Source organism: Vanessa cardui, chromosome W, assembly GCF_905220365.1.
Source record: "Vanessa cardui chromosome W, ilVanCard2.1, whole genome shotgun sequence".
In the NCBI taxonomy this organism is placed as follows: Eukaryota; Metazoa; Arthropoda; class Insecta; order Lepidoptera; family Nymphalidae; genus Vanessa; species Vanessa cardui.
In genome coordinates this window covers 13,740,932-13,762,893 of record NC_061153.1, presented here as the reverse complement: position 1 = coordinate 13,762,893, position 21,962 = coordinate 13,740,932, and the positions used below count along the sequence as shown (strand labels likewise).

The 21,962-nt window shown below is 42.3% G+C and overlaps 1 protein-coding gene and 1 long non-coding RNA gene across 2 annotated transcripts; one reads left to right on the top strand and one right to left on the bottom strand.

Moving 5' to 3' along the window:
* Positions 1-250: 250 nt before the first annotated feature.
* On the top strand, positions 251-1,276 carry LOC124542653 (transcriptional regulatory protein AlgP-like). Its single transcript, XM_047120583.1, has one exon. The coding sequence runs from the start codon at positions 251-253 to the stop codon at positions 1,274-1,276; it is 1,026 nt and encodes a 341-aa protein (XP_046976539.1).
* Positions 1,277-11,305: 10,029 nt separating this feature from the next.
* Positions 11,306-14,340, bottom strand: LOC124542704. The gene is made up of 3 exons (XR_006967354.1): positions 14,291-14,340; positions 13,948-14,180; positions 11,306-13,567 (listed from the first exon to the last, which is right to left on the bottom strand). It is a non-coding gene; the product is annotated as an uncharacterized LOC124542704 (long non-coding RNA).
* Positions 14,341-21,962: the final 7,622 nt, after the last annotated feature.

Here is a 21,962-nt window from a genome sequence, read left to right as displayed (position 1 = left end):
TTATTTTGATTTTGATTTTGATTTTGATCGGACCGTCCCATCGAATCTGGAGGGGACAAAGATGCCAGATGGATTCTTTCAAACGACTTTACCGCGACCACAACTGATTATGATTTGCCAACGACGAGGGTACCTGTGGTTAGATTGGAGCGACTGGGTGAGCTGTCGGACGCCGACAGCGCATCCAGTCGGATGAGTATGGCGAGCGCGGTGAGTGCCAACTCGAAGCGCTCACGGAAACGCGCGAGAGATGTCCCGGATTCTGGGCCGGACTCTGCTCGCAGCGAAACAGCAACCAGAAAAGGTAGACCGACTACTACCGGCAAATATGCCGGTATCGGTCTATCAAGACGTGAGGCCGCGGCTGCGACGAAGGCTGCAAAAACTAGTCGAAGACGAGCGGCAGATCGCGGCTCTGACCAAAAGGGTGGTGGAAGGGAGAGCCACTCCTCGGTCGGAGTCGTCAGACTCTGCTGCCTTAGGGGTCGAGGCAGACGAGCTACCTGCCTCCGACCTCAACCGGAGGATGACGGACGCGGTTGCGGCAATAAAAAGGGTGTGCAAGGTCTCCAAGGGCCTTAGCGGCTGCAGCCAGAAGGCGCTAAAAGAGGCTACGGCCTCGATTCTGGAGTGCGCCCAGGTGCTGCTTATCCGCACTGACACGGAGGAGACGGCGCTGCTGCGAGCCCAGAACACCAGGCTCGCAGCACAGGTGGAGGCGCTCAGAAAAGAGCACCTCGAGCTCAAAGCCGAGATGGCCAACTTCCGCCGGGAACACCTCAGGCGGGAGGTGGGCCTTCTGAGCGCCACGCCTGACGCCACGCCACAACCGCAGACACAACAGCAGCAGTCGTCGCAGGAGACGGAGTTGGCTCGCCTGATCCGTAAGGAGATGGCGAGTTTCAACGCCCGCTTCACGGTGCTCGAGGGGAGGATTTTACGTCCCCCCGTAGCTGCAGACCAGCGCAGCGCACCGGCGCCGACATATGCGGCTAAAGCCGCAGCGCCCCGTGCCACCCAACCGGCACAAACGGCTGCTGCTAAGAAAGGGAAAGGGAAGGTGGCCAAAAAGGCGAGTGCGGCTCAACCCGTGGCACCCCAAGCCACCCAACCGAAACCGAAACAAGGAGACAGACCCGCGTCGCGCAACCCCCCTTCAACACCCGAGGCGGAGTGGAAGGTTGCGGGCGACGCCAAGAAAAAGAAGAAGGCGCGCCAGCGGGCCAAAAAAGAGGCCCAGAAAAAGGAGGAGGGAGTCGCGGCGGCCAAGCGCTGACCTGATCTCACTGACTGATCTCGGCATAACGGGCCTCCGGTGCAAAACGATTGCCACCGGAGGCCGATTGCTGGAGGTCTCGGGGGCCACGAGTGGTCCCAAAGCTGACGCCCTAGCGGAAAAACTCAGGGCGTCACTAGGGTCGGACGACGTCCGAGTGTCCAGGCCTACTAAATGCGCGGTTTTGCGCATTTCAGGCCTGGATGACTCTGCGACGACAGAGGAGGTCGTCGCCGCCATCTCCAAGACCGGAGGATGCCCGCCTGATTAGGTCAAGGCGGGCGCGATACATCGGGGGGTCTCCGGACTCTTGACTACCCACGTGAGCTGTCCCTTAGCGGCGGCCAGGAAACTAAGGGACAGCAGACTCCTAGTGGGGTGGGTCTCGGCACAGGTCACGCTCCTACCGCCGAGGCCTTTCCGGTGCTACCGGTGTCTGGAGGGTGGACACGCGGGGGCACGGTGCATCGCTGAGGTTGACCGCAGCCAATTATGTTACCGCTGCGGTCAGCCCGGCCACAAGGCTGGCACCTGTAAGATGTAAGTGTAAGATCTTCGAGCGTGTCATCGCCAGTCGCCTCGTTCAGCACATGACTAGGGTGGGGCCGGATTTGGCGGAGAACCAATTCGCCTTCCGCCAGGGGCGTTTGACGGTGGACGCGATCATGCGCGTGAAGGCCCTCGCGGAGGAGGCAGTCGCCCGGGGTGAGGTGGTCTTGGCGGTGTCGCTCGACATCGCCAACGCTTTCAACACCTTGCCCTGGAGTACCATCCGTGAAGCACTCCGGTACCACGGAATGCCGCGCTACCTCCAACGCGTGGTCGCGGCCTACTTGTCGTGTACCCGGGTCGAGAGAGCTGGGGTCGTCGAGAGACGTCGTGCGGCGTTCCACAGGGTTCCGTTTTGGGTCCACTCCTGTGGAACGTGGGGTACGACTGGGCCCTGCGCGGTGCGTTCATCCATGGCGTCGGCGTCACTTGTTACGCCGACGACACGCTGGTTACAGCACGTGGAAAGACGTACCGGCAGGCGGCCATACGCGCGACTGCTGGTGTCGCGCATGCCGTGGGAAGGATTTGCCGGCTGGGCTTGGAGGTGGCATTGCACAAGTCGGACGCCCTGTGTTTTCACGGGCCGAGGATGAAGCCGCCTCCCGGGACACGGGTTGGTTTTTAGTCAGTAGGAGTCTGACAGTCCCCTTCGCTCTTCCCCGAGGGCGGAGGATGTCCATGAGGATTTTCCAACCGAAAAAAAAAAAAAAAGGTTAGGTTCTCGCCGTCGTCGGTGGTGTGGCGATCATCGGCGTTTACGCCTCGCCTAACTGAACCCTCGCCGAGTTCGAGCGACTTCTGGTGGAGGTCGGCGCTCTGGTGGGACAGGCTTCGCCAACCTCTGTGTTAGTCGCGGGGGACTTCAATACCATCAACGGCTTGGGGTTCCCCTGTGACGGATTTCAGGGGCGAGGCGTTGGAGGAGTGGGTTGTGTCGCTGGGACTCACCCCCATGAACAGCGGATCGGCGAGCACGTGCGTGCGGCAACAGGGCGAGTCGATCGTCGACATCACGTTTGCGTCCAACGCCCTAGCCCGCCGTGTTCGAGGCTGGAGGGTGGAGACGGAGGTGGAGACACTATCGGACCACCGATACATCCGGTTTGATGTCTCCGCGGTTCCCGTTTCCGCCCATGCTACTGTCGGTCAGTCGAGTGGCCCTCGCTGGAAGCTAAGTCGTCTCGATAGCCAGTTGGTAAAAGAGGCGGCGATCGTCGAAAGCTAGGTGACCGCTCCTGACTCTGTGGTGCAAGTCGACTGAGAGGCTGATCGACTCGGCTGTGCCCTGTCCCGCGTCTGCGACGCTGCGATGCCGCGGGCCAAACCGCTCCTGTATAGAGTATACTGGTGGCGGCCGGAGTACGCACGGTGCAGCAGAAGAAGAGTCCGTGACCACAATCTGGAGGCGGCCCTTTACACCGCCTACAGAGAAGCCTGCGTCACCCTGCAGAAAGCCATATCCCGTGCTAAGGAGGAGGCATGACTCGAATGGCTGGCGACCTTCGACGCCGATCCGTGGGGCAGACCGTACCGGATGGTGAGGCAGAAACTCCGACCCTGGGCTCCTCCACTCACCAGCACCCTTCAGTCAGACATCATGGAGAGTGTCGTCGGTGCTCTCTTTCCGGAGCGGGGAGAATTTATACCACCTTCGATGGCGCCTCTCAACGATCATGACCAACTCGATCAGGCGTCCCCCGTTGCCAAGGCGGAATTATGCGCTGCTGTCGTCAAGCTCGGGTCTAAAAGGACAGCCCCAGGGCCCGACGGCATTCCAGGGCGTGCTCTAGCCATAGCTCTTGGCGAGATGGGCGAGAGCGTCAGGCACCTCTTCTCCGAGTGTCTGGCGCAGGGTAGGTTCCCCGACAAGTGGAAAACGGGTAGGCTCGTCCTCATCCGCAAGGACGGACGACCGCCCGATCAGCCGTCGGCCTACCGCCCTATAGTGGTGCTGGACGAGGCGAGCAAACTTTTTGAGCGCATTATTGCAGCCCGCCTTGTCGCAAGCATGGAGCCGGGACTGAGCGATCGCCAGTTCGGCTTCCGCCCAGGTCGCTCGACCCTCGACGCTATCGCGAGCTTGAGGGATCTCGCAGAGCAGGAAGTCTCTCGGGGTGGGTACTGATAGCCGTGTCTTTGGATATTTCCAACGCTTTCAACACCTTGCCCTGGGAGACGGTAATGGAGGCCTTGCGGTACCATAGAGTGCCCCCATACCATCGGCAGATCATCGCCGACTATTTCGCGGGCAGAGCAGTCGCTTACCCGACAAAGGAGGGATGGGGAAGGAGGAGGATGACGTGCGGTGTTCCACAGGGCTCTGTTTTGGGTCCGCTGCTGTGGAACATCGGGTACGACTCGGTGCTACGCGGGGCCACTCTGCAGGGGGTCAGCGTGACGTGTTACGCCGACGACACCCTCGTGTCGGCCCGCGGTAAAACCCATCACGAGGCGACCTATCTCGCCACGGCCGGAGTGGCGCGTGCAGTCCACCGCATCCGCGCTCTGGGCCTCGAGGTGGCCTTGCACAAATCCGAGGTTCTTGTTTTTCATGGACCTCGGACCGCGCCACCTCAGGGAGCGGTGATAACCATCGGCGGAACTTCCATCACCATCGGGTCGACGATGAAGTACCTGGGACTCGTCCTCGATGGCAGGTGGAAGTTCGAGGAGCACTTCCGGCGCTTGGCCCCGAGACTGGTGGCTGCAGCCGGAGCGCTCGGGCGCATTTTGCCCAACATTGGAGGGCCAGGTAATCCAGCGAGACGCCTTTACATCGGAGTGGTGCGCTCGATGGCGCTGTACGGTGCGCCGATATGGGCGGACGCGCTGAGCGCCCGCAACGTCGCTTCGCTGCGACATCCGCAGCGGGTGATGGCGCTCAGAAAGGCTCGGGCGTATCGTACGGTGTCCTACACCGCAGCCTGTCTGCTGTCCGCAAGCCCGCCATGGGACCTCGAGGCCGAGATCAACTCGAGCGTCTACTGGCGGGTCAAGGCGGCAAGAGCAGATGGCAACCCACCCCTAATCCAACAGTGGAGGGAGGAGGCAAGACGCCGCCTGATGCTCCATCAGGCGGCGTCTTGGTGGAAAGTACGACTACGTCTAGGTGGGAAGTACGACTACGAGTTCCGGATGCCGGCGGGGAGCTCGTGGCGGCCATCCGCCCGGTTCTGAGAAAGTGGGTTGAACGTTTTGTTTTTCATTGTATACAATGTGTCATAATAATTATGTAAATATTTAAAACAATAATTCTAAAATGAATTTAATTGACATAAATAATATATTGAAATTTAAATCATGTATTTTGACTAATGATAGGTATAACCTATCAAATTTCTATAAGAGACAAATAGCAAATCTGCTGTATTATTATATTTTTACAAAACCAACCAATTTCTTGGTTGACCAGACCACTGCTTCTGCGACCAGTGCAATAAAACATTAAAAATTAATAGTTTGGAATGTGCTCCAAATAATTTAAATTGAATCTTAAGACAATAGAGGTAGTCTCTGGCTCAAGTAGTATTAATTTACCTAAAAGAAATTCATCATTAGATAAATGCCTAAATTTTAATTTTAGAAATAAACAAAATAATAATAATAGTAAACTTGTAAACCTGGTGCACCAAAACATTCAAGGAATGCTAGGAAAAGATTTAGAGATTGAGTTATTCATAAACAGCAATGCCATTGATATTTTATGTTTTACAGAACACTGGCTTGTAAATTATCAGTTTATGTTTAACTTCAGTGGTCACCAGATGGCTAGTCTGTTCAGTAGAAAAAAAGCTATACGCGGTGGCTCATTAATACTTATTAATAAAAATTTAAAATTTAATTTATTTTGAACGTAAGGATGTTGTGAGCCTTTCTATTGAGCAGACTATTGAAATAGCCTGTGCAGAGCTTGAGCATGTCATTGTTGTATGCGTATACAGACCTCCTAGTGGGTTATATGAAGCATTTGAGATAATATTAGAAAGTGCATTTCGCCTTTGCACGCTTCTCTTTTTTTTATGTTCTTGTAATGTTATGTACACTGTATCTTTTGCTTTTTGTGTGCAATAAAGTATCTATCTATCTATCTAACTTGTTCCTAGAAACAACTAGAATCACTGAATCCACTGCAACATGTATTGACAACATATTTACCAATTGTGTTCCAAAACATAAATGTATTATAAATATGTTAAATTCAGATCATTGTGGACAGTTGGCTTCATTCAATTTGCAAATAAAAAATAATACTAAGGGTTTAAAACAGACATTTGTTCCTATCAATTTGTACCGATTTGAGAAGTTCAGAAGTAATATCATGGCAAAGCTCTCATATTTACAATTAAATAATAATTCTAATCAGCTTTATAACAATTTTTTTAATTTAATAAAAACAGAATTTAATGCCATATTTACTCCTAAGACAGTCAGTTCTAGGAATTTTCTTAAGTTTAATGATTGGGCGACTGTCGGAATTCACAAGAGTAGGCAAAGGTTGTATGAGCTTTATAGTGAAAGATCATACAATCGGTCATTTTCATTTATTAGTTATGTTAGTGCCTACTCTAAACTATTCAAACGTGTATGTCATACAGCCAAATCATTACATATAAAAAAAAAATTATTGACGCTCCTGATAAAATTAAAATGACATGGAAAATGATTAATTGCGAAACTGGAAGAGTCAAAAATAACATCTCCGACATTAGTTTATCTATTGATAATAATTTATTTTCCTCAGATCGGGATGTTGCAATTATTTTTGAAAATTTTTTTGCTGACATTCCTTTTTCGACTACTAGCTCATTAAATCCCTCTCCCACCGTTGCTGAATCATTATTAAAAAACAATGTAAAAGAATGTAATATAAGTTATAAATTTAATACAGTAGGTGTAAATGACATCATAAGTTCTTTCAGATCGCTAGATGTTAAAAAAACTGCCGATCTATGGGGGTTCTCTGTTAAAGTAGTCAATTCAATAATTGATGTAATCGCACCCTACCTTGTCAATATATTCAATAATTGTGTTCTTAGTGGCGTGTTTCCTGACCTCATGAAACATAGTAAAGTAATACCAATATTTAAGTCAGGTAGTACATCAGACCCCAATAATTATAGACCCATCTCTGTACTACCAACTCTTAGCAAGATCTTTAAAAAATTATTACATTTTAACAAGAACAAGTTGCTACACAAGAAACAATTTGGATTTACAAGGGGTCGCTCGACAACTGACGCTGGTGTTGAGCTCATAAATAATATCTACAGGGCCTGGGAGGAGTCACAGGATGCCTTGGGGATTTTTTGTGATTTATCTAAGGCCTTTGACTGTGTGCAACACGAAACTTTGGTCAGGAAGCTACGACATTATGGAGTCAGGGACACTGCACTCAATCTTCTGATTTCGTATCTGAGCAATCGGATTCAGAGGGTTGATATAAATGGAAAGAGATCTCCCGGGGCTCAGGTTACTGTGGGGGTCCCTCAAGGATCAATTCTTGGTCCATTTCTCTTCCTGGTTTATCTAAATGACCTACCACATCTCTTAGGTGATAAACTCGAGATAGTATTGTTTGCTGACGATACTTCATTAATTTTTAAAATAAAAAGACGTCTTTTAATGTATGACGATGTGAACAATGCTCTCTCGGAAATAGTACATTGGTTTAGTGTCAATAATTTAATGTTAAATAGTAAAAAGACAAAATGTATTAAATTCACTACTCCCAATGTAAGATGTGTCAAAGCGAATGTACTTTTATTATTTATTATTAGGGGAAGCATTAGATGTATTAGAGTCAACAGAGTTCCTTGGTATGACTATTGACTCTAAGCTCCAATGGGGCCCCCATATAAGTAAATTGGCAAATAGACTCAGCTCTGCAGCCTATGCGGTAAAAAAGATTAGATTTTTGACAGATGTGGATACAGCTCGCCTTGTGTATTTTAGCTATTTCCGCAGTATTATGTCGTATGGCATTCTACTCTGGGGTAATGCAATGGTAACCTGGGCCCAAAAGATTCGTTAAGATGTAAATTTAAAGAAATTCAAATAATGACTGTCGCTTCTCAATTTGTTTTTGATAATGTTATGTATGTACGCAAAAATATGATTTTCCCAAAAATTGTGACGTACATTCCATTAATACTAGGAACAAGAATAAACTTGTTACGCCTTGCACCCGACTACACAGGGTTAGTAACTCTTTTTTGGGGCAATGTATACGTTTTTACAACAGGATCCCAGAAAACGTTCAACAATATTCAATTATAAAATTCAAAAGAATCGTTAAAGAGCTTTTGTGTGCTAAAGGATATTACAGCACTAATGACTTTCTAGTTGACTGCACACCTTGGGAATGAGATGATCGCCTCCAGGCTGTTTCAAATAACAGGAATATGTTTATTATTGTAAATTATAAATTGACATTATAAAAAAAAAAAAATATCCCGCTGAGTTTCTTTCGCCGGTTCTTCTCAGGTCTGAGGTATTAAATTCCGAACCGGTGGTAGATTATCGACAATCAATAAGAAAGTGTAAACACTTATATTTTGAATAAAGGTTTTTGACTTTGACTTTGACTAACGCAAGCACGGCCCACTGACTTACCACCTGACGCAGCTCATGTCCGGTCACGGCTGCTTCGCCAAGTACTTGTGCGAGGTGGTCGGGAGAGAGCCGTTAGTGGTATGCCTCCATTGCGACGACGGAGCCGTGGATACGGCCGAGCACACGCGCGCAGAGTGCCCAGCCTGGGCGGAGCCTCGCGCAGCCCTGTTCACGGCCATTGGATCAGACATCTCGCTTCCGGCCTTAGTGCGCAAGATGGTCGCGAGTGAAGAGGCGTGGGCGGCATTACGAACCTTCAGCGAGGTCGTAATGTCCGCCAATCAGAAGGCGGAACGACAGCGGGAGGACGACACCAACGGGAGGGCCGTTGCGTCGACGGAGATCTGGTCGACGACGCCGCGACCATCTAGGCCGGTTGCCTTGACCCGACTTGACACAGCGGCGGCGGACCTTTACATCCGCTGCCGCATATTCCGGACGTGACATAGCGAAGTCGGCAGCGGACCTTTACACCCGCTGCCGCCGCCTAGCCTCCAGTGGCGGACTCGGGGGAGTCCGTCACGGTTCTGACGGAGGCGGAGACGGAAGCGTGCCGCAACACCCTGGCACGCTCTAGAGACGAGTCGCCCTTCTACAGCGACGGCCGTTGGCAGGGCCGCGGTGGTGAGCCACGTGCGTTCCCGTAGTCCTGCCGTCTTGCGGCGAAGGCGTAAATCCTAGGAGGTTTTAGTGGGTAGGACGGGGCCTTCTGCCCCGGGAGTCCCACATATCCGTCCCGGTCCCCCCTTTCGACCGGGCGGAATGCGAAAATGCATTTCCTCCTAGTAAAACAAAAAAAAAGGTTAGGTTGGGGTGCATGTCAGTCGCCTCCTCGTGGCGCACCCTGGGCAACGGGGCCGGCTTGAGCTCGCTCGCCGGCCGCGGCTAAGACTGACGCGGAGGAAGGCCGCGAGGTCGCTCCTAGTACTTCTCCGAGCGCAGCGGATGTGAGCGGCCTCGGTGGCAATTAGCGGAGGAGTGTACATATGTATACTATGTATTTATGTAAATTATGTAAATATTTGTTATTGTGTATATATGTATATATAGAGCGGAGGGCTCATTACGAGCACTGAAGGAGGAGTGGTGGTCCACCTTGTGGTGTGGAGTTACACCGATGGTCGGCGGCGGAGCCAGTCATCTTATTCGCCGCCACCAGGGCGTCAGCATTGTTGGCGCCCAGCCTCCAGTGGCGGACTCGGGGGAGTCCGTCACGTTTACGGGACGGAGGCAACGGAGGAAGGCGCGCCCTTAGGCGCGCATTCAACGATTTGACCGCCTCGCGGCGGTCGCCGCGGGGGGGCCGCGGAAGTATGCTTTAGCGTTCCCGTAGCCCCTCCATCACGCGGTACGGTGGAAACCCGAGGAGGTTTTAGTGGGTAGGACAGGGCCTTCTGCCCTGGCACGGGGCCCTTATGGCCCCGGTCGAGTCCCACATACCCGTCCCGGTCCCCCCGCCGGGCGGGAGGCGTAAATGCCTTTCCTCCTCGTAAAACTAAAAAAAAAAAAGGTTATGTTAGGTTGGGGCGCATGTCAGTCGCCTCCTTGTGGCGCACCCTGGGCAACGGTGTCGACGATCTTTTGTCGTCGGTAACGGCTAAGACTGACCCGGAGGGCACGCCACGGGTCGCCCTGGTCCTTCACTGTTTTCAGAGCGGACTGTGAGCGCGGCCCGGTGCCAATGAAGGAGTGTACATATGTTTTGTTAATATATTTAAGTAGTCGTAAGTTATACATATAATATTTAGTGTATTTAATTTTAAGGTGTAAATTTTGTATATTTTATTTTACTACCCGAATCCTAAGTGGCGACGCAGCGCGATGGGATGCATGGCCGGAGGGTATTCCGGTCATTACTGCGTCACGCCGGCAGCCCCGGCAAAAATTTTTATTATGAGTGCAACTAACAATAATTAAAACTAACAATAATTGAAACAGCAGCACACAGGATACGCTCGGAGGATGACTTAATGACGGTTTTTGGTCAAACGTCTATTTGAGTTTTAAATTTAACTATTTGTTTATGGACTCACAAATATTGTTTTTTGTTTTTTTAATTAGTTACTTTAACTACTTAAAAGCAATATTAAGTATAGACACTTTTTCTGTGCATTGGTTTAGGTACAGCTTGTATTATATTTTTCTTGGAATTAAATTCGAAAACTTTTTAAAACGCGTAACATCTAATATAAAATCAATAACAATTCAATTTAATCTATCTGCAATAATTCAAAGTAATGTTGTTATAGTCTGCTTTAAAATTTATGTTGAAACTTGTTCCTGCATATTGCATTCAATTTGCCATCAAGTAATTACACATATACATATATATATAATATATTTTGGTTCTAAATGATTAATCCACGACACTTAAAAGTTGGTTTTATAAGTCCTGGGTCTCTTGGGACTAATCATGAGGAACTCATTGTTACCGTAGAAAGACACAAAGTAGACATATTAGGCCTTAACGAGACGTGGTTAAAAGCAGGCGAAGACGGGCGTGCGCCTAACATTGCAGGTTATAATCTTCGACATATACCAAGGCCACCAGGGGTACGAGCGCGCGGTGGCGGAGTAGGATTTTATATAAGGCAGGGTTTAACCGTACGCACTCTTACTCATCCTCCCTCGTCCGTTGAGCAGATGTGGATAGGAATTAAAATCAAAGGCAAGCAAATCGTAATAGGTACAGCCTATAGACCTCCATGGTTAAGTGTGCATACATTCTTCGATGCCCTGTATGAGACTCTGAGTACGTTTACATGGCGCGATCATCTAATAATAATGGGCGATTTTAACATTAATTTTCTTAACAATAATCAAGTTAATTACAATATGATCACTGATTTTTTATCTTTTTTTAACTTAACTCAACATGTTACTGAACCGACGCATTTTACAAACCATAGCGAGACCCTAATTGACTTAATTTGCTCAGATACAAGTATATGCCGGGTATGGGTTGATCATATTAGTACATTAAGTAGCCACTCTTTCATTTCTTGCGAGCTTAGTATCGACAAAGATGTATTTCACTCTAAAAGCATTTGTATTAGAAACATTAAAGCTATTGACTGGAATGAGTTGGATAGGAATCTAGCGTTAATTAATTGGGAGTGCATTGCTGAACTTGAAAATGTTAATGATATGGTGGAGGAATTTAACAAGATAGTGCTTCGTGTTTATAATACTTTAGCACCTCTTAAATGTATTAGCATCAAAAATCGGCAATACCCGTGGATCACCGCTACCATCAAGTTTATGATGAAACTTAGGGACAGTGCGCACACACGTTCAACTAAAAATAAAAGCGATGTTCATCTCAGTTACTATAAACAATTAAAGAATTTAGTGAATCAGGCAATAAAAAATGAAAAAAAGGCATACTTTGATATGTATGTGAATAAAAATATCAAAAATTCTCGGCTCTTATGGACGCATATAAAATATAATGTAAATATCAATAGGAAATGTGACATGCAGCTACCAGAACAATTACGTGATCCTAATAAAATAAATACCTTTTTTCTAACGGTTCCTGGCAAAAACTTTGTTCTCCAATCGGATATTGATTTCTTTCTAACGCATAAATTTGGACATTCAATATTTAATATAAATGTTGTTACAGAGACTGACATATTCAGACATATCAAGTCATTGCATACTAACGCCATCGGATCTGATGGCATCTCACTTGATATGTTATTACCTACGCTTCCTTATTCAATTCAATTAATTACAAAAATCATAAATAAATCAATAACGACTAGTATTTATCCTAATCAATGGCATAAGTCCATAATTAAGCCCATACCAAAGAACAGTAACCCTACAGAACTAAAGGATTTACGCCCTATTAGCATCCTGCCCTGATTGTCTAAAGTTCTTGAGAAAGTAGTTTGCAATCAATTAAGGGACTATCTCGAACTGAACAATATTTTGCCTTCAGAACAATCTGGGTTTAGAAAGAAAAGGAGTACTACAACCGCATTTGCTTATGTAGTGGACGATATCCTATCTGCTCAGGACAGGGGGGAGGCGACTATCCTTGTGCTTCTCGATTACTCGCGAGCTTTTGATACCATAAACATCACTCTATTACTTTCAAAATTAGCATACTATGGTTTTAGCTCAGAAGCTGTAGAGTGGTTCATAAGTTATATGTCCGATCGCACTCAATATGTAGAAATAGGACGTGAGGATGGTAATGCTGATAAATCTGTCTGTAGCCAGGTAAACAGGGGCGTACCGCAGGGATCCATCTTGGGCCCTATTCTTTTTATAATCTACATATCAGACATAGTAAACAAAATAGAGAATTGTAAATTTCAGATGTACGCGGACGATATACAATTGTATATATCATTTAAACCAAGTGAGATAAGTTTAGCTTTGCACAAGCTTGGGCAGGACTTAGACCGTATCTCCAAATGGTCGGAGTCAAACACTTTGACTATAAATGCGGCCAAGACAAAATACATGATTTTTGGCACAGATCGTCAAATACAATTAGTTAACATTTATAACCCTAAAGTAGAGATAAGAGGTGAACATATTGAAAGGGTAACCGAGGCACGTAACCTAGGTGTACTAATGGACGAAAGACTTCGCTTTGAAAATCATATAAATAATATATCTAAAACTTGTTTATATAGATTAAAGATCCTTTATCGTATAAGAGACTCAATTTCAACGAATGTCCGTATCAAACTATGCGAGGCCTTAATTTTGTCTAAGTTTAACTACGCTGACGCAGTTATAGGGCCCCGCTTACTTGCACGCACTAAAAAGGTAATACAGCGAGTGCAGAATGCATGCGCACGGTACTGTTTCAATATTCCACCTCGTACTCATGTTACGCCTTTTCTAAATAGTGCCAATATTTTAAAAATGAATTATCGTAGACAACTACACTTTGCATCGTTACTTTTTGGTGTTATTAAATATCAGATTCCTCCTTACCTATACCACAAACTACAATGGTTAAAAAGGAACAGTAATGAACATGTCACGCGAGCGTCAATTTTTATGCTAAAAATGCCCCAGCACAGAACTGCAGCGTTCCGAGGCAGCTTCAGGTATAACGCCACCAAGTGCTGGAATGATCTTCCACCTCCTTTGCGGGACCTGAAAACAATTTCAACATTTAAAAGTAAATATAAACAATACTTGCTAGATAAACAAAAAACTGAATGAGGATACTAGATACTCATTTATTATTATTATTTTTTATTTATTTATTTTTTAAATAATTGTTCTATTATGAGTATGTATATATATATATATATACATATATATATAGTATATACTATAACATAACATATATACATATATATATATATATATATGTATATATGTTATGTTATAGTATGTACTCGTGTGTAGGTATTCAGTATTTAAAAATTGATATAAATTATGAAAATAAATTTTAACAGAATGTAATTATTATAATACACTAAGTATGTTTAGTTTACTTTAGGAATACGATTAATAGTAAGAGTAGGTACCTGTCTGTTTGCGGCCCGATAGCACTTGGAATGAGTCATGCCAGCGCTCGGTGACCGGTTGTTGTTGTTATTGTAGTTTTAAACACAATCTCCGACTCCAATTTTTTTTTTTTTTTTTTTTGTATTGGATATTTAATATTCTTCCACAGGTTTAAATCTTCTTGGCGTTAACTTTCTGTCTAACATTAGTATTCTCCGTATAGTATTGTTTTTGATCACTTACACTTGAGAGCCTAGAATATAAATAAATAAAAAGTAAAGGACTTGGACCAGAGAAATATAATACAACTGAAAAGCCTAAGTTATGATCTTATTATATGTAATCCAAAAAATATTGACTTACCATTGCGATGTCTGTTTTTCTTTTTTTTTTCCTATTACTTGTCATTGTTGCTATTTTATCAACCGACTTCAAAAAGGAGGAGGTTATCAATTCGTCTGTATTTTTTTTTATGTTTGTTACCTCATAACTTTTTACTGGGTCGACCGATTTTGATAATTTTTTTTTTGTTTGAAAGGTAGTGCTTTCCGTGGGGTCCCATTTTGTTTTTATTTTTTTCCGATGATGTTATCCGTATGAAAACGACATAAGTCTTAAATTTGCATTATGTATATGCGCGACAAATAGGTGAATAACTCAAAATCATGTTAACCAATTTTGATGATTCTTTTTTTATTATAAAGGTGGTTTTGAAATTGATTGGTGAAAGTTTGGTAAGGTTCTGAGCACAGGATCCATGACAAAATAAGGGAACGGGAGGGAATGGAACAATTCTGAGGAGCACGTTAGCAATACTCGGTCGAGTCTTTTATTTATGGGTTACTTGGATATTTGAATCACCTTCCGGAACGTGGTTATGTTCATGTAATTGTCATAATCGAATATTATAATCAACTAGCGACCCGCCCCGACTTCTCACGGATGCAATACTGATACTAAATATACTAAAGAATTTGTTTATTTACGACATCACATTGCAAACTTCTAAAATTGTCAGTGTTTCTTTACTATATTGTTCATTTATTATATACACAAACCTTCCCCTTGAATTACACTATCTATTAAAAAAAATCGCATCAAAATCCGTTGCGTAGTTTTAAAGATATAGGGACAGAGAAAGCGACTTTGTTTTATACTATGTATTGACATAACTCCTAAACGGCTTACAGTTAGGGTGCGATTTGGGGCAGAATTTCTTTCTGTCTTTAATCAAATTTTGTGTATATGATGTGATGTCATATGATGTACGACATAGAATACGAATAGCTCTTTTGCAAAGTTTTTTTACTGAGGTCGATTACAGCTCATTCGAGGGTGGTACCTTGTAGTTTATGCCGCATGACGTATTACAGCCGCATTTTCGAAAGTCTATTTTTGCTTTATTCGAAAGTTTCTTTTGAAATTGTCCCTGAAGTAGTTTCTGATTCATATAAACGGCACGCTTAATCTATCTATATTAAGAAAATAATGTTAGTCTACATCAGCTTCACTTAAAATAAAAAAATAATTATTGTTATATTTGGAGCCGGTGTCAGCCACAGGCACACGCTTCAACAATCAAAAGAAAGAAGCGATACGAGCCTCTTGATTGACCCAGTATAATATCGTATAAAAGGTAATTTGTAAAAAACATTTCTTAAAGTATTCTCGTATTGTTTTTTGATAGGTATAGTTTAGGGTTGGCTGACACCGACTCCAAATATAGCAATAATTATAACTACATTATATAATCGTAAATCGACTTATAAGTAGTCTAATATTTTTCATTTCATTTTACCTAGGAGGACTCTCAAAAATGTGTTAAATATGCAATTATTTTTATTACTTTTTAGTGCATTTTAATTTGTTTTAAAATACTGTTTTGTTTGAAGTCGGTTTTTCTTTTTGTTAAAATTTTATTTTTAATTACAAGTTGTGCCTATAATAAACGATAATTATAATTATTTAGTGCGGACGAGCAGTACGCACGACAGCTCAGCGCTAGAGGTGACGCTCAGACTGAGAGTGAGATGGAACATTAAGTCTACATTGTTATTGTTATATATAATTTTTTTCCCTTACATTAAAATTGCCGTTTAGTTGCTCCTATCTCATGTAGATATCTCACTCGCACAGCGTTCCGCTAGGACTGTTTATTGTTATCATTTTATTATTATTATTATTTATTTTTATTTTTTTTTAATTACTTTCGTTATATTATTGTAAGAATTTTTTTTTTGCTTGTTTTTAGTGTTTAGATTTGCTTTGTATTACTTTTATTACTATTTTTTTTTGTGTCACAGCTGTCAGCGCATACCTTCTGGAGACCGCTGAAAATCAGTTTAGAAGCATCATTGATGCTTCTTGTTTTACTGAGCGAATCTCCATTTGGTATTGTTGTACTGCAGCACAATTTCTTTTTTCTTCCCTTTTTCTATTATAATATTAATTTTTTTTTTGTGTAATTTTAATTTATTGTGTTTTTTATACTGTTTTTATATGTTAATAAGATTGTTATTGTGTTGTAGTGCAACTTGACCAATAAATCTTTATTATTATTATTATTATTATTATAAAGTCAGTTTGGCCGCTTCAGTGTAAGCGGCCAGGACGTCTTCGGTCTCGAAGCGGTCCTCTCTGGCCTTCGTTTTCGCCGCACGGAGTTCCGCTTGAGACTTGCCCAAGCCCACGTATTTACCGTGAGTGGGCGGCCGGCCTCGCCCTCTCTTGTTTGCGGGTTTAAGCCACCTCGCTGAGTCCGAGTTTTCACTCAGCTGCACGCTCGCGTCACTTTCGGAGCCAGAGCAGCTATTCTCAGCGTGGGTCCGCTTCTCACCCTTCCGCCGTACATTGGTCTCGTCCATGTGTGTAGAATCCAGTGACTCCACCGTCTGCATGCTGCAAACTGAAGTGTCCGACTCTGAGAGCCCTTCAGTCTGCGTAGCAGGTCCTGCGTGTTCCGAGCTTAAGGAGCTCGGAGTCCTTTTGATAATAGATAATAAAGATAATAAAGATTTATTGGTCAAGTTGCACTACAACACAATAACAATCTTATTCACGTATAAAAACAGTATAAAAAACACAATAAATTAAAATTACACAAAAAAATAATAATAATATTATAATAGAAAAAGGGAAGAAAAAAAAATTGTGCTGCAGTACAACAATACCAAATGGAGATTCGCTCAGTAAAAGAAGAAGCATCAATGATGCTTCTAAACTGATTTTCAGCGGTCTCCAGAAGGTATGCGCTGACAGCTGTGACACAAAAAAAAATAGTAATAAAAGTAATACAAAGCAAATCTAAACACTAAAAACAAGCAAAAAAAAAATTCTTACAATAATATAACGAAAGTAATTAAAAAAAAAGAAAAATAATAATAATAATAAAATGATAACAATAATAACAATAAACAGCCCTAGCGGAACGCTGTGCGAGTGAGATATCTACATGAGATAGAAGCAACTAAACGGCAATTTTTATGTTAGAGAAAAAAATATTAGACTACTTATAAGTCGATTTACGATTATATAATGTAGTTATAATTATTGCTATATTTGGAGTCGGTGTCAGCCAACCCTAAACTATACCTATCAAAAAACAATACGAGAATACTTTAAGAAATGTTTTTTACAAATTACCTTTTATACGATATTATACTGGGTCAATCAAGAGGCTCGTATCGCTTCTTTCTTTTGATTGTTGAAGCGTGTGCCTGTGGCTGACACCGGCTCCAAATATAACAATAACTATAACTACGTTATATAATCGTAAATCGACTTTTAAGTAGTCTAATATTTTTCATTTCATTTTACCTAGGAGGACTCTCAAAAATGTGTTAAATATGCAATTATTTTTATTTCTTTTTAGTGCATTTTAATTTGTTTTAAAATACTGTTTTGTTTGAAGTCGGTTTTTCTTTTTGTTAAAATTTTATTTTTAATTACAAGTTGTGCCTATAATAAACGATAATTATAATTATTTAGTGCGGACGAGCAGTACGCACGACAGCTCAGCGCTAGAGGTGACGCTCAGACTGAGAGTGAGATGGAACATTAAGTCTACATTGTTATTGTTATATATAATTTTTTTCCCTTACATTAAAATTGCCGTTTAGTTGCTCCTATCTCATGTAGATATCTCACTCGCACAGCGTTCCGCTAGGACTGTTTATTGTTATCATTTTATTATTATTATTATTTATTTTTATTTTTTTTTAATTACTTTCGTTATATTATTGTAAGAATTTTTTTTTTGCTTGTTTTTAGTGTTTAGATTTGCTTTGTATTACTTTTATTACTATTTTTTTTTGTGTCACAGCTGTCAGCGCATACCTTCTGGAGACCGCTGAAAATCAGTTTAGAAGCATCATTGATGCTTCTTGTTTTACTGAGCGAATCTCCATTTGGTATTGTTGTACTGCAGCACAATTTCTTTTTTCTTCCCTTTTTCTATTATAATATTAATTTTTTTTTTGTGTAATTTTAATTTATTGTGTTTTTTATACTGTTTTTATATGTTAATAAGATTGTTATTGTGTTGTAGTGCAACTTGACCAATAAATCTTTATTATTATTATTATTATTATTATAAAGTCAGTTTGGCCGCTTCAGTGTAAGCGGCCAGGACGTCTTCGGTCTCGAAGCGGTCCTCTCTGGCCTTCGTTTTCGCCGCACGGAGTTCCGCTTGAGACTTGCCCAAGCCCACGTATTTACCGTGAGTGGGCGGCCGGCCTCGCCCTCTCTTGTTTGCGGGTTTAAGCCACCTCGCTGAGTCCGAGTTTTCACTCAGCTGCACGCTCGCGTCACTTTCGGAGCCAGAGCAGCTATTCTCAGCGTGGGTCCGCTTCTCACCCTTCCGCCGTACATTGGTCTCGTCCATGTGTGTAGAATCCAGTGACTCCACCGTCTGCATGCTGCAAACTGAAGTGTCCGACTCTGAGAGCCCTTCAGTCTGCGTAGCAGGTCCTGCGTGTTCCGAGCTTAAGGAGCTCGGAGTCCTTTTGATAATAGATAATAAAGATAATAAAGATTTATTGGTCAAGTTGCACTACAACACAATAACAATCTTATTCACGTATAAAAACAGTATAAAAAACACAATAAATTAAAATTACACAAAAAAATAATAATAATATTATAATAGAAAAAGGGAAGAAAAAAAAATTGTGCTGCAGTACAACAATACCAAATGGAGATTCGCTCAGTAAAAGAAGAAGCATCAATGATGCTTCTAAACTGATTTTCAGCGGTCTCCAGAAGGTATGCGCTGACAGCTGTGACACAAAAAAAAATAGTAATAAAAGTAATACAAAGCAAATCTAAACACTAAAAACAAGCAAAAAAAAAATTCTTACAATAATATAACGAAAGTAATTAAAAAAAAAGAAAAATAATAATAATAATAAAATGATAACAATAATAACAATAAACAGCCCTAGCGGAACGCTGTGCGAGTGAGATATCTACATGAGATAGAAGCAACTAAACGGCAATTTTTATGTTAGAGAAAAAAATATATATATAACAATAACAATGTAGACTTAATGTTCCATCTCACTCTCAGTCTGAGCGTCATCTCTAGCGCTGAGCTGTCGTGCGTACTGCTCGTCCGCACTAAATAATTATAATTATCATTTATTATAGGCACAACTTGTAATTAAAAATAAAATAGCAACAATGACAAGTAATAGGAGAAAAAAAAAAGAAAAACAGACATCGCAATGGTAAGTCAATATTTTTTGGATTACATATGATAAGATCATAACTTAGGCTTTTCAGTCGTATTATATTTCTCTGGTCCAAGTCCTTTACTTTTTATTTATTTATATTCTAGGCTCTCAAGTGTAAGTGATCAAAAACAATACTATACGGAGAATACTAATGTTAGACAGAAAGTTAACGCCAAGAAAATTTAAACCTGTGGAAGTATAATATTTAATATCCAATACAAAAAAAAAAATTGGAGTCGGAGATTGTGTTTAAAACTACAATAACAACAACAACCGGTCACCGAGCGCTGGCATGACTCATTCCAAGTGCTATCGGGCCGCAAACAGACAGGTACCTACTCTTACTATTTTAATCGTATTCCTAAAGTAAACTAAACATACTTAGTGTATTATAATAATTACATTCTGTTAAAATTTATTTTCATAATTTATATCAATTCTTAAATACTGAATACCTACACACGAGTACATACTATAACATAACATATATACATACTCATAATAGAACAATTATTTTAAAAAAATAAATAAATAAATAAATAAATAAAAAATAAAAATAATAAATGAGTATCTAGTATCCTCATTCAGTTTTTTGTTTATCTAGCAAGTATTGTTTATATTTACTTTTAAATGTTGAAATTGTTTTCAGGTCCCGCAAAGGAGGTGGAAGATCATTCCAGCACTTGGTGGCGTTATACCTGAAGCTGCCTCGGAACGCTGCAGTTCTGTGCTGGGGCATTTTTAGCATAAAAATTGACGCTCGCGTGACATGTTCATTACTGTTCCTTTTTAACCATTGTAGTTTGTGGTATAGGTAAGGAGGAATCTGATATTTAATAACACCAAAAAGTAACGATGCAAAGTGTAGTTGTCTACGATAATTCATTTTTAAAATATTGGCACTATTTAGAAAAGGCGTAACATGAGTACGAGGTGGAATATTGAAACAGTACCGTGCGCATGCATTCTGCACTCGCTGTATTACCTTTTTAGTGCGTGCAAGTAAGCGGGGCCCTATAACTGCGTCAGCGTAGTTAAACTTAGACAAAATTAAGGCCTCGCATAGTTTGATACGGACATTCGTTGAAATTGAGTCTCTTATACGATAAAGGATCTTTAATCTATAAAAACAAGTTTTAGATATATTATTTATATGATTTTCAAAGCGAAGCCTTTCGTCCATTAGTACACCTAGATTACGTGCCTCGGTTACCCTTTCAATATGTTCACCTCTTATCTCTACTTTAGGGTTATAAATGTTAACTAATTGTATTTGTCGATCTGTGCCAAAAATCATGTATTTTGTCTTGGCCGCATTTATAGTCAAAGTGTTTGACTCCGACCATTTGGAGATACGGTCTAAGTCCTGCCCAAGCTTGTGCAAAGCTAAACTAATCTCACTTGGTTTAAATGATATATACAATTGTATATCGTCCGCGTACAGCTGAAATTTACAATTCTCTATTTTGTTTACTATGTCTGATATGTAGATTATAAAAAGAATAGGGCCCAAGATGGATCCCTGCGGTACGCCCCTGTTTACCTGGCTACAGACAGATTTATCAGCATTACCATCCTCACGTCCTATTTCTACATATTGAGTGCGATCGGACATATAACTTTTGAACCACTCTACAGCTTCTGAGCTAAAACCATAGTATGCTAATTTTGAAAGTAATAGAGTGGTGTTTATGGTATCAAAAGCTCGCGAGTAATCGAGAAGCACAAGGATAGTCGCCTCCCCCCTATCCTGAGCAGATAGGATATCGTCCACTACATAAGCTAATGCGGTTGTAGTACTCCTTTTCTTCCTAAACCCAGATTGTTCTGAAGGCAAAATATTGTTCAGTTCGAGATAGTCCCTTAATTGATTGCAAACTACTTTCTCAAGAACTTTAGACAAACAGGGTAGGATGCTAATAGGGCGTAAATTTTTAGGGCGTTTTGGGGTTTTGTTTTTTCGTTTCTTCCATATAATTTCAACGAATGTCCGTATCAAACTATGCGAGGCCTTAATTTTGTCTAAGTTTAACTACGCTGACGCAGTTATAGGGCCCCGCTTACTTGCACGCACTAAAAAGGTAATACAGCGAGTGCAGAATGCATGCGCACGGTACTGTTTCAATATTCCACCTCGTACTCATGTTACGCCTTTTCTAAATAGTGCCAATATTTTAAAAATGAATTATCGTAGACAACTACACTTTGCATCGTTACTTTTTGGTGTTATTAAATATCAGATTCCTCCTTACCTATACCACAAACTACAATGGTTAAAAAGGAACAGTAATGAACATGTCACG